The sequence below is a fragment of the Periplaneta americana genome, chromosome 3 (assembly GCF_040183065.1).
Source record: "Periplaneta americana isolate PAMFEO1 chromosome 3, P.americana_PAMFEO1_priV1, whole genome shotgun sequence".
Lineage (NCBI taxonomy): Eukaryota > Metazoa > Arthropoda > Insecta > Blattodea > Blattidae > Periplaneta > Periplaneta americana.
This window is the reverse complement of record NC_091119.1, coordinates 208,616,472-208,629,355: the sequence shown is the minus strand read 5'-3', so window position 1 is coordinate 208,629,355 and position 12,884 is coordinate 208,616,472. Positions and strand designations below refer to the sequence as shown.

The 12,884-nt window shown below is 36.1% G+C and overlaps 1 protein-coding gene and 1 long non-coding RNA gene across 2 annotated transcripts in view; one reads left to right on the top strand and one right to left on the bottom strand.

The window, feature by feature from the left end:
• LOC138696994 (uncharacterized) overlaps nucleotides 1-12,884 on the bottom strand; it is a 164,614-nt gene that overhangs the window by 134,373 nt on the left and 17,357 nt on the right. The window lies entirely within an intron of this gene.
• Nucleotides 3,427-11,855, top strand: LOC138696986 (uncharacterized). The gene is made up of 4 exons (XM_069822556.1): nucleotides 3,427-3,795; nucleotides 5,288-5,515; nucleotides 9,135-9,262; nucleotides 10,754-11,855. Exons 1-3 carry the CDS (start codon nucleotides 3,640-3,642, stop codon nucleotides 9,258-9,260), a joined length of 510 nt encoding a protein of 169 aa, XP_069678657.1. The 5' UTR covers nucleotides 3,427-3,639; the 3' UTR covers nucleotides 9,261-9,262; nucleotides 10,754-11,855.

The window sequence follows — 12,884 nt, the reverse complement described above, 5'->3', positions numbered from 1 at the left end:
CAGTTTCATGTGACAGCAACACAGTTAATGCATGCCCACAGCACCTATTAAAAAAGTTGTGGAATTTTTCCTAGTCTGCTATTAAAGAGGATGTGCACACCAAAGATTGTTTATAATAAATCCACTATATCCTTAAGTGTACGGGTGTACTATACATAAAAAAAGTGTAGACATACGGTAGTAGAAATTATTCAGGTCTCAGAGGTAGACCTACTTTATCTAGTAGTAGAGTCAAGCTCACAAGACTCAAAAAATTTAAGATTGGTCAGTTTTTGTCTGGTTCTCCACCATTTTTTTTGGTAATGTTGCATCACCCATTCTTTATGTACAATACAGTACGTATTTCATTATTGCGATGTTCTATTAACTGACGTAATTTCAAAATCTATACTAATAAGGACTAAGGGAAAGGTAAGCGAACATTTGCCTTAGTGCTGCTGTGTATCAACATCCAAACGAAGGAGCTGGAAGTCTATCTCCATCCTTCACTGGCAGCATTCAGTAGAATTGAATTTCTCTGTTGTCGAGTGGTTAGCCCCTTTTCCTTCCAACTTAGTGACTCTGGTTCAGTCCCTGTCTGGGTCGTGAAGGAATTTGTGGTGGACAGAACGGACTCAATGGGTTTTCTCGAGGTTCTACCAGTACTGTTTCCCCCTCACCAATATCATTCCACCAACAAAAAATGGCTGAAAGTTGTACATATTGTTTCATAAGACATTTATTATTATTATTATTATTATTATTATTATTATTATTATTATTATTATTATTAAATCCAGACGTCTGAGATGGGCTGGGTATGTTGCACATATGGACTATTCCAGAAATGCGTATTGTATAGAATATTAGTTGGGAGGTCAGAGGGAAAAAGACTTTTGGGGAGGCTGAGACATAGATGGGAGGATAATATTAAAATGAATTTGAGGATAGTAGGATAAGATTGTAGATTAATCTCGCTCAGGTTAGGGACCTATGATGGGCATATGTGAGGGCGGCAATGAACCTCTGAGTTCTTTAAAAGCCATAAATAAGTGAGTAATTGTTAACCACTGAGAGTACTGTGATAATTACAAGAGGTCCACCCATCTGTTGTCACGAAGTTGCGATTGATATAAAAAAATTATTGATTATAGATCCGTGTCCTATAGGAGCATTGCATGCAGTTGACGAACCTGCCCAAACCATAATATACGATGTACAGTATGTGGAATAAAAGGAGAGGTTCGCGACTGGAAGAACTTGGTTGTAAGATCAAACTGCGCATGCGCGGACTTCTCATGCACTGCCAGTGAGCTCCTTATTTGGATTTATTTTTACGTGCACTTTCCAGAAAAATCCAAGAAGTTCCCTTTGTACTCCGGTTATATACCTTGCATGTACGAAGGTTAGGTTTGGTTAGTTTAGACTTTTATTAACCAAGTCCGTGCATGCGCAGTTTGATCTCACAGATAAGTTCTTCCTGTCTTGAGCCACACCCTAGGTTATAGCACAGTCTAATAGATACAGTCACGCAACTCATACGTATAAAATATGCCAACATTTGACAGCTGGCGCGACAGTAGCCCTCTAGCGGCAGGCAAGTTAAAAGTGTACACACGACATATAACACATCAGAAAACGGGTTTTGCGTAATTTATTTTATATTTTTATGCTATACAATAAGCGTATATGGTTCTTATTAATTCTACTTTAGAATCCTGGAAGAATTTCACACGCAGTTAATCTATAAGTTTCAGAAGCTGGGAATAAACGTAATTCTTTCTGCTCCTTACAACTAAATCATGGCCCTGATCACGTATCATGGTTTGAAATAATATAATTGTTCGTGCGTGGTCAGTTAATTCAATTCATTCCTAAATATATTTATGAATCATTGGAACTTTATATTTCCTGTGAGAAGAGTAAAAATTAGTAGCTTCAAAATTGTAGGGCATATCTCGTAGGGTACATCGCGTGGTGAAATCCTCTCCCTATTTCCTGAGGAAATTAACGATTTTGCATACCGCAAATTGAGGTAAACTCGGCCGCTGAGGTAAACTTGAAAATAAAGAAAAGGGGAGGATTTAAACATTAATATGAAGTTCATTATTTTTCCATTTCTTAAGAACCGGTATTTCCTTTATTATTTTGAGTCGCAAATAGTGCTGATGTTATGGTTTAAATTTTTATGGCAAGTTCACCGCATTTTACATTACATTTCCAGTTTTCACACATAATGCCTAATTTTAACTTATCCTACCTACATAATACGTAATTTACATGCACTTATTGTTAATATGACGTAGGTGAGAAAAGATAAATGAACACACAATTTTGTTGAAAAAAATTTTAACTTCAATTAACTCAGAGAATGCAGGCCTAATTTTATTTTCAGAGCAGAAGTGGTGTAAGTCAAAAATGGGTCATGAGGGGTTAAAGTAAACATTCTGTAAAATACAGCGCAAAGTGGCAGTTAATATTGAATGTATTTAAACTATTAATAGTCAGTGAATCTATATTAATTGCTACTTTGCGCTGTATTTTACAGAATTTTTACTTTAAACCTCATTACCAGATTTTGACTTACACCACTTCTGCACTTAACGGCTCAAATAATCACTGGGAATGTAAAATCAACACCAATAACAGTCATGAAAATTATTACAGAAAAGATTGCTTTTTATATTAAATTTAAAAAGGCTCTTTTATTTCTTGAGAACTTAATACGTCTGCCACATGAATCTACACCAACACATCAGAAATTTATCGACACAGTCTGGATTTATTCAAGAAGTGAATATTTTGCAAAAGGATTACTATACTCCATGAATTCTTTCAAAATTAACACCATGATACCTACTTGAATGCTATATAACATTCAACTTTTGAAAAATATAATGAAAAAAACACGAATACAAAAATTATGGAATTACTTGCATTAAAAACTGTAGATATATTATCCAAAGTCGGAATGGTTACACATTTACACATATGATCTCTGCAAAAAAATAATATACTGTAACAGGTATTTACTTTGTTTTTATTTAAACTGTCCTTCCTGACATACAAATAGGTAACTGATAAGTAATAAATGTTTTATAGAACACAATACGTAGGCTACCTACAACGTGGATTATTGGTTATGGCTGAGTTATGATTTTCTCTTGGTCTTTAGGGAATCTGAAGAACGCAAATTCGGATATTTAAACTTGTTGTTACTGCAATTTTCGTCATTGCACACATTGCCCTTATTCCGACGCTTGATTAAAACGTTATTATAACATCTCGCATCCCTTTAAAGCACGTACTGGCTGTATCAACCCTATGACCAGTGCCTTGCCTGCCGCTTGGGCGCTAGTGTCGCGAATGTTGGCAAAAAAAGTGTTGAAGTTGCGCGACTGTATGTATTAGACTGTGGTTATAGGCCACACAAGGTTGACCTGACAATATGCAGTGTATGGAATTTAAATTACGTGTTGGTAGCCCTGATCCTGGTATAGTCCTATTTACTTTTGGCGCGTAAAAAATAGATATGCAGCGGAAACGTGACGGCTTTACTAAGTACCCGAGAAAGACGGAACTCGGAAGTATTTACTACAAATTCTCAGTGTTCTGTTGTTAAGTGTTTATTTTAAACGATAGGTTTTTGTTGCAAGAGAAATGCCTCGAAATGTTGAGATTAAGGCTAAAGTTAGAAATGTAGATGAAATTGTGAGTAAAGCAAAGCAATTAAGCAATTCTGAAGGGACGTGGATTAAACAAGAAGACGTTTTCTTTAAGGTTCCACAAGGAAGACTAAAACTTCGGGAATATGAGGTTAGTAGGTAATCTTAGCCATACCTAGTATTAATTATGGCTGCTATTTCTACGAATAATTTTTTACGTTCTTGGTTTCAAGTGGTAGGACGTTTCAATGAATAACTTAGGATGTCTTGGTTTCATGTGGTGCTACGGTAATGTGATTGAATCGCTATTGCTATTCTACGTTTCGAAAAGGCACGTAATGTAAGGTAAATTACAAAATATGGGATTCAATTTATAAATCTAACATAACCCCATTCTGGAGACTACCTTAAAGGGGTCAGAAGCAAAGGGGTGCAAGTGCACAAGTTACTTTTGAGAAAATGTGATTGAAAATAGGCCTATTTAAGCTTTCGTAAATTTCGTAAAATGTTTAATTTAAATTTTAATGCGTGATGTGGTTAAAAGATAGCCTATATCCCTTTGCCACAAAGATTTTAAATGCTTTAGCTTATCCTGGATGCACTTAACTCATGTTTTTAGAAATGTCACTTGTATGTATCCCTTGCGGGCGCGCTTCCGAACAGGGGCAGCGGCATTTCCCCTAAGGTTTAGAGCCCAGTTTAGGTGTGTGTGTGTATTAATCGGAAAGACCGGTGATCCCTTGCTAATTACCTTAATTTTCACACCCGTTGTCAAAGTATGAAAGATTTGAGTTTCGTGTCTCGGTAATTATTTACTTTAACGATCCTGTACTTGTCTCTTAATTATGGAAATAATTGAAGGACAAGTGGTGAACGACATAATGAATAAGAAGTTTGTGTATGTTGTGAATGGTCAATGAAAATAAATAGAAGCAGTTTTGTTTTTAATTGCGGCAAATATATTATACACCACTAAAAAAAAGTCGAGAAAGTGTGGTTGAAAGGTTTCATGACGAACATAACCTAAACTAACAAAACGGAACCTAACTTCCGGAGAGTGAGGGGTAGTCTAAAGCATAGCTGAATGGAAATCACACAGGAAGAAGTAGAAAAATAGGGTATACATGCCGCATTGATAAAAAAATAAGTTAAATTCTTGGATTTTGCCCATCTCCTAGGATATTACTAAAAATAATTATGCGTGTTTCTTGGAATGGTGTTGAGAACAAAGTGAGAGTCGTTTAACGAAAGTTGGTTTATTTAAATGTGTAGCCTATACATACTTTTCTCTTTGCATTTTATTTAACTTGTGACTATCTTAACTTGTATCGTGCTTTTATTTATTATACCTACAGTGGCTGTTCTGGTGACAATGATTTTAGAATGAAATTAGGACTTACTTAGAGGCTAGGGAATATCAAATTATTATTTATTAGGACAATACAGTGTAAAAATAATACTCTAGAGTCAGATTTGTTTACTTAAGCGTGGAGTGGTGAAGAAAATCACTGATACAGCTCGAGTGTGTTAGTCCACATGTAGTAAGATTTGCGTTGCTGTCTGTTCTAGGTTACTGAAAAAAGTTGTGCTCCACAGATTTCATTAGGCTATTTATTGTCTTGAGTTTCTTTGATGTTTTCCAGGACCGAACTGCAGAGCTCATATTTTACAACCGTCCGGATGGCGATGGACCCAAGCTAAGTGAATACCAGAAGTGCTCTGTTCGTCATGGTACAGAATTGGCATTGGTCCTCGGGCAAGCACTTGGTATTATGGGCCATGTGAAGAAAGATCGACAGCTGTTCATGGTGGGGCAGACGAGGGTGCATATCGATCACGTGCAGAGCTTGGGCTGCTTCATGGAACTCGAGGTTAGTACTGGTGCCAACAAGCTCCCCTACTCAAGTAGCGGCAGCATACTACTAGAACTTATTACACAAAGTAGAGCTACAGGGTTGGGCAGATAAAACCGGCCCGTGTTATGACATTGATAGGTACTAATGATTTGAAACAAACTTCAAATGGAATGAAAATAAAATGCATTTACCTTCATAATAAATGTTGGAAGTGCCCTCCATCTGCATCTAGACACTTCTGTGCACTTCTGAGGAGTCCGGACAGAAGGAGTTCTGTTCCTTGTTACATTTTTGATGGATCCAGTCGTACGCCATTTTCGCACCAAATCTTGAATGCTACTTTTCGCTGGTACTGAGCGAAGCGGATATTTGTCTCTGAATAATTGTGTTTCCTTAATAGAGCTGGTCTGTACGCACGCCTCCAGAATGAATATTCGCTCTGGTATTGAATAAGTCATGCTTATTTAAAGAACAACTCTTTACATGTGTTTAGAACGTCTGACTTTTAAACAGCAACCAGAAGAGGTTATAAGCAACAATGGCGCAACAACAATGACACAAAACACGCGGAAGATACAGTATAGCCAACATAATTACATTTTCAAGAAAAAAGAAAGAAAAGAAATCAGTACCCTACATAATTTATTTTCCAAATCATATGACATGAGATGGGGCCGATTTTATCTGCCCAACCCTGTATAAGGACCCATTATTGTTTTCCTTATAAATAAATGTACCCATTCAGGGCTATCTGTGGTTTGAGAGGGTGAGCAAGTGTTGAAATTCGAGTAGCAGATCATACTTCAAAAGTGACTATGCTGTCTGCATCCTGACAGACTTCTGCCTGTAGTAACAAGATCTCCTGCTCTAGAGCAAATAATAATAATTCACTGCATAACAAATTTTAATTTTTTTTTTGCTCTGGGCATGTGATGCGTGTTTTCTGTATAATTTGAACCTCCTGAATACGAATATGACAATAAAAACAGTTGTTGGTTACGGTTTTTGAGAAATTTTCGAATTTATATCTATTCAAAATATTGGTTTATATGATGACAATTACAGAAAATTACAACTTTTTCTGCATTTCTTTTATACTGGGCATCAGATACATCACGAGCTAAAGTCCAACAATAGTCTGCTAGCATACTGGTACTCCACTGTCCTTGGTATCTTTTTTCCATAGTTGAAATTTCTTGTTGAAAATGCTTACCATGCTCATCACTGAAATCGCCACAATTCTCGGGGAAAAAGTCAAGATAGGAGTGAAGGAAGTGAATTTTCAGGGACATGTTACAACCCATAGTTTCATATGCCAACAGTAAATTTTGCACTAAGTTAATTCTTCATAGTTCTCACTTCTACGGTTACCCTGAAAATTTAATATAATCTTCTTGAACGCAATCCAGGCGGCTCTCTTCCTTCCAACAAAGATTCGAAGTGACTGTCTTTCATTATTTCTTTAATTTGTGTTTCATTGAAAACTCCCTCTTTTATTTTTGAGTCACTATAGCACGAAATTTTTGCTGTATATGTTTAAGTGCTTGTTTCATGATTCATCCCTTTAACAAAATTCCTTATTAACCCTAATTTAATGTGTAAAGGGGTAAAATTACTTTACTTTGAAGTACAAGGGTTGATGTACAATATTTTTCTTCCTCGGCTCTAGTGATTGTCATGTTGGCCATATTAATTATTATTTTATAATGCTTATCTCGAGTGCAACTGTCCCATTCGCACAGAAAGCAATTGTGAGGAACAAATTAAGCTAGGTGTGCAGGATTGCAGAATACTATTAGTTACAACGAATCTGATGGACCCATACTGTTATTTATTACCGTATTTTCTCGAATACTCCGCACCTTTGAATAAGCTGCGCACCCACTTTTGAAGGAAAAAAAAAAAAAGGCTGGCTTAGCATCCACACTGGGAAATTTAGCTGTCTGGCCACGAAGGGTCTCCTGTTTCCATTGTTTAATAATATTTCCTTTTTTTCCTCCAGTCTCTGATGCAAGTTTTCCACTGCAAGTAAAGGATGGCAACCTCATACCTTCAGTGATATTGAAAATATGACACAGAAACTATATACACTTATCACACTTGAACTTGATTCTGACACGCCATTTAACAATGTTAACAATTGAAATACCTACACAGGAAGATAATGGCATGTGCTACCACCTTAGGAGTTGCATGGGAGGAAAATCGGGCAATGTTACCAACTTCATTTCGAATAAACCATGCACCTGTATTTTTTGCTTGTATATTTTGGAAAAAAAGAAGTGCAAGGGGTTATTCGAAAAGAATAGGGCATACTTGCTGATTTTTTTAGATAATATATTGGATTGTGCATAAGTTCGTAGTGTTTTCCTGTACTTTCATCCATTTAATAGTGACACAGTTGCCATAGCAACGAAAAACGCTATGAACTTTGGCACCAACCCAATATTTTGTCAGTATTACACAGCAACAGCCTATATATTATCATCCAGAAAGATTTGAAATAAGCAAATTATCCAGAAGTGTTTCTTATAATTTATTGCATTCCATAACAGTGACATATTCACATAGATTTCTTTCATAGTCGCTGAATGAGCCACTGGAATGGAAGTTTTTGTATTCCCATTGTGCAGTAAAACTAACTTTCGATGACTCAGTTAATAGCCTTCATTCTTGTGGATTATAATTCAGCCATCAACCCATTCACATAGACAGAATCTTCCTTTGCAAAATAGTTTGTCAGCATATCGTTTCATTCCACTGTTGCAATTTAGAAGCTACTAGTTCCAATGATAGCTTGAAGTCTTTTTCTTGTAACTATTTTATTTGGTCATTGTTTGAAATACAATACTGCGGAGTTTTTTTTTTTTTCAACCTCCATTGTGTTGTGTGGTTGTAATGTAAAATTTGTAACTTGACAATGTATTGATGCAAATAATTTACTGGTAATACTGAGAGTGGAAGCTAGAATCATCTTACAACAATTTTATTAGACTGATATTGGGACAGTCATGAATATTTCAGAAGGAATACAGTACACTAAGGAAATAATCTTGTGTGCTTTAGTGAGTGTAATGGATCTATAATTGGATGAAAACAATACCTTTTCATATTTGACTAAAAATGGGGCAAAAATGCTGAGCCACATTTATAAACATTTGTTATATGCAAAAGTGTTTTTTAAGAATATAACTTTGTTCCAAATGAATGCAGTCACTAAGCACTAAGTTAGACTTAACACTACTTTACTTGAGCCAACAAAGCTTTCGTTAACTGGCAAATTAACGAACACCCTGTTTTATTTTCTTCAGGCTGTGATATCACCAAGTGGAATGCATTCAGTCCTCTCCTCTCTCATCGCCTACATTCTCTATGATATCCTTGCCCTTGGACCTGAATGCTGTGCCTCGATAGCAGGAATTGGCCCTTGTCCCACCTGTGACCGCCTTCCCCTTGTATCCTTTATCTTCTGTAGTGCTGTGTGTCCTCCCCTACATGAACCAGTAGGATGTCCAGCAACAGGATTATTCTTGTTTTTGAATTCCATATCCTGTGTTCACACATGCACACTCTAAATTACGAACAGTTTCGTTTTGTAGCTTGCCACATATTTAATAGAAATGTATGTTTTTAGGTGGTGCTGACTGAAGGACAGACTATAGACCAAGGAAAGGCCATAGCTGAGTCACTGATGAAGGAACTGGGCGTGGAAAGGGATTACTTAGTCTCAGGCGCGTATATGGATCTGCTTTTGAAGTAAATGTGAGTATCACTGGCGTACGTACAAATAAATTACATTTCCTCACTTCAGATTTACTTACTTACTTACTTACTTACTTACTTACTGGCTTTTAAGGAATCTGGAGGTTCATTGCCGCCCTCACATAAGCCCACCATTGGTCCCTATCCTGAGCAAGATTAATCCAGTCTCTACCATCATATCCCACCTCCCTCAAATCCATTTTAATATTATCTTCCCATCTACGTCTCAGCCTCTCCAAAGGTCTTTTTCCCGCCGGCCTCCCAACTAACACTCTATAAGCATTTCTGGATTCGCCCATACGTGCTACATGCCCTCCCATTCCGAGATTTATTTGAAGGATTCGTAACAAGCTATTTTTTACGGTGATGGGTTGTTAGCCCTTCGCCCAACCCCCAAGCTGGAGGACCAGATTTACATTAAATATATGCAATTACTATTTTTCAAACATTTCCTATCCAGCAAGAGTAGCTAATGTATGCTGAAGATGACTAACTTTACGTCAGTTTGTTGAATGCTGAAGAGGTGATTTTATAATTAACTGTTCCTCTGCACTGTGATAAAGAGCACATCACATGCTATAATGTCATCTTCACCTTCACGTGATTGTTGTGTTGTCTCATTCTACATTTATTGTTTGTAATTATAATTATCCATTCTCAAGGGGTGAGCACTCTGGTATAGGTAAAAGCCTGAGCATGTTTTTAAAAGCGAAGTTAGATTACACTGCTGAGGAATCATAAAATAAAATTCACTGAACAAAGAATTTGTCTTCTTTCTTCTAATTATTAATTTTATTTCGGAAAACTTATTATGTGTCTTCCACGTGTTAAATTTTACATTACCTCGTTAACATGTTTCAGCCTGCTATCGGCTACGTTTACCGAAGTGATACAGTGTTAAAAGTTGTGTAATCAAGATGTATATTCATTTTACTTGTCATTCGATCTGAAACTTGTGGGTTGGGATTCTGAGGGGTTCGTCGGCCTCGGTAGCATAGTTGGTATAGTGTTGGCCTTCTATGCTCGCGGTTGTGGGTTAGATCCTGGCCCAGGTCGATGGCATTTAAGTGTATTTAAATGCGACAGGCTCATGTCAGCAGATTTACTGGCATGTAAAAGAACTCCTGCGGGACAAAATTCCGGCACACCGGCGACGCTGATATAACCTCTGCAGTTGCGAGTGTCGTTAAATAAACCATAATTTAATTTAATTTTTCTGAGGGGTTGAAGGCGAAATTACTATTCAGCTGTTTCCCTGATATATCTTGAAACCTGAAATATAAGGGTGGGAAGTTGATGGAATCTGCGGTGTTGGGGGCCTCCAGAAGTTGAGAAGCGGGGACAATTTGGACATTAAATTTCGAAGTGCATTTTCTCATGATTTTTGGCTGCCACTCTGGTTCAGGTTATTTGTCTTTATCGTGTTGAGAAGTGCAGTACTGTGTCACAGTGCCATACTGGATGAGTCATTGTTCGTATTCTTTTGCCCAGGTCCTCGTAACATTTACAACATCACAAACAATCGCCATGAAAGTCAGCGAAGATTGAGGATGGCCTAGAGGAAGAACATGCAATGAACAGTGTCTGCAGTTACGAAAGAAGTGTCATGTCCCCCATCGTATATTCAGTGGTTTCTTGTATTATTAGTTATAGCTATAATTTATGTTAAGGCAAGATGAATTTATGGCCTTATTGAGAGTATGAAAAATTGATTTATATATGAATATTTTTTTAAAAACATAAAGTGATAAAACTTTTGTAGACTTTTATGTATGTATAACAGAATGCCATATTATTCAGTAATACCACTGAAACAGATCCAAAGTGTTCAACGAAAGATAATAGTAAGACAAAAATAGCTCCATTTTTAAATATAGAGAGTCATCATTCCCAGTCTGTAAGTACACCTCAGACACCAAACTTATGACGTAGACGCCCTGAAACAATAAAACATTCCGTTTGTTGTAATTAACTTCTTAATGTAAGCATATTATGATTACTTGCATTTGTGTACATAAGTGTCTCGTTTGAAGTGGAGTAGCACATAAGTTGTAATAGTTAATGTAATCTATTTTTATAAGTAATTACTTCCTGAATTTACACCAGATGTTCTCTCTTCCTCTTGACAGTGGATTTGTTTTCTGTCCCTATTCACAAAATTATGAGAAGTTACTGTAATCAGTCATCTTGATCATGCAGTTAGCTTTACAAGATGATCTCTCTCCGTCATATAGTGAAGTAACCATGTTTGTCTTGTACTGTATGCCTCAGAAAGGGCATTTTCAGTTTCCATTGTTGTTATGTTACCATTATGTTTCATCACTGCCTTTAGTGAGTCAGTGTGTTGATTCTTGCCTTTGTCATGTTAATCTGTTGTCAAAAACTCTTCGTCAGAAGTGTGCCTGGAAACATGAGGCGCCCTTGACTGCCTCAACGTGAATGTGTGTAGTCAATAAGATTTCTTCAATATGTTTGAAGTCTACATATGTGTGCATAATTTTTATACTGTTATTGTTAATTGTAACATAAATTGAAGTTCATAACTTCAACATCATTTCCAGAATTACATTGTTAGTGCAGTAGAAAAACGTAAGTTTGGTTTTATTACAACACCCAGACCATCCTTCAGAATCTCCACCATGCTGGTCCCATCCTTTCTCCCCTGTTGTTAACTTTTATTCATTCTTCCTGTTCCCACATGATTTTGATTTCTTTGTAATCTGTTAATGATTTTTAACATTTTCCATCTCATTATAATTTTACCTATCAAATCTTAATGTAGTAAAACTATGGTATTTCGTTTCGTTGGTGTTACGTTAATATCATATCTCCAAACAGGGTCGTCCATAGAAATTGTGGGCCCTCTCCCTACAAATATTTGTCAGGGCCAATATTGTAATAAATGTTGAAATTGTATAATTTTTTTAAGGTACCAAGACAAGCAAAGGAAATTTTGTTATGATGTTTGAAAATCTTGTTTGTTACTAAAATTGAAGTATTTATACCTACTGTATTGATATATTTCTTATTTGTCTCTTATTTTTCTGAAATTGTTTTCCGGACCTATATGGTCATCTGTTATGGCAGGCAGATGTATTAATACATTGGGCAAGAGAAATAAAAAAGCACTCAGTTTATAAACATGTTTAGTAATCAGTCCTACGATTAGTACAAAAAAAAGATGTAATTTTAAAAATAAACGCAGGCATACTGTAGTGAAAACATTAATATATTTAAGGAAAATTAATATGCAGATATAACAAAGTTAGTGCAGTGTAGCCTAATTAATTGCTGTACAGCAGTATCCTAGCTGAAACTTCACATTTGTAGAAGCAGCTATTTTAGTCAGAATCTAAGTACTACTTCAATAATATGCATTTTAACAGAATTCTTATTTCATGTAAAAATGTAATGTGAATATGTTGTGTCTTGTCCTTAGAATATACAGTAGAACTTGGTTATAACGACATCCAAGGGACCTTAAAATTATGTTGTTATAAACGAGTGTCATAGTAACCGAGATTCACATTATCAATCTAGTGAGGTGGAAAATGAGAAATAACAAACTTAATTAGACTTATTTCAGATTTATGTATTGATTTTTAAGCCTACAATGAACATA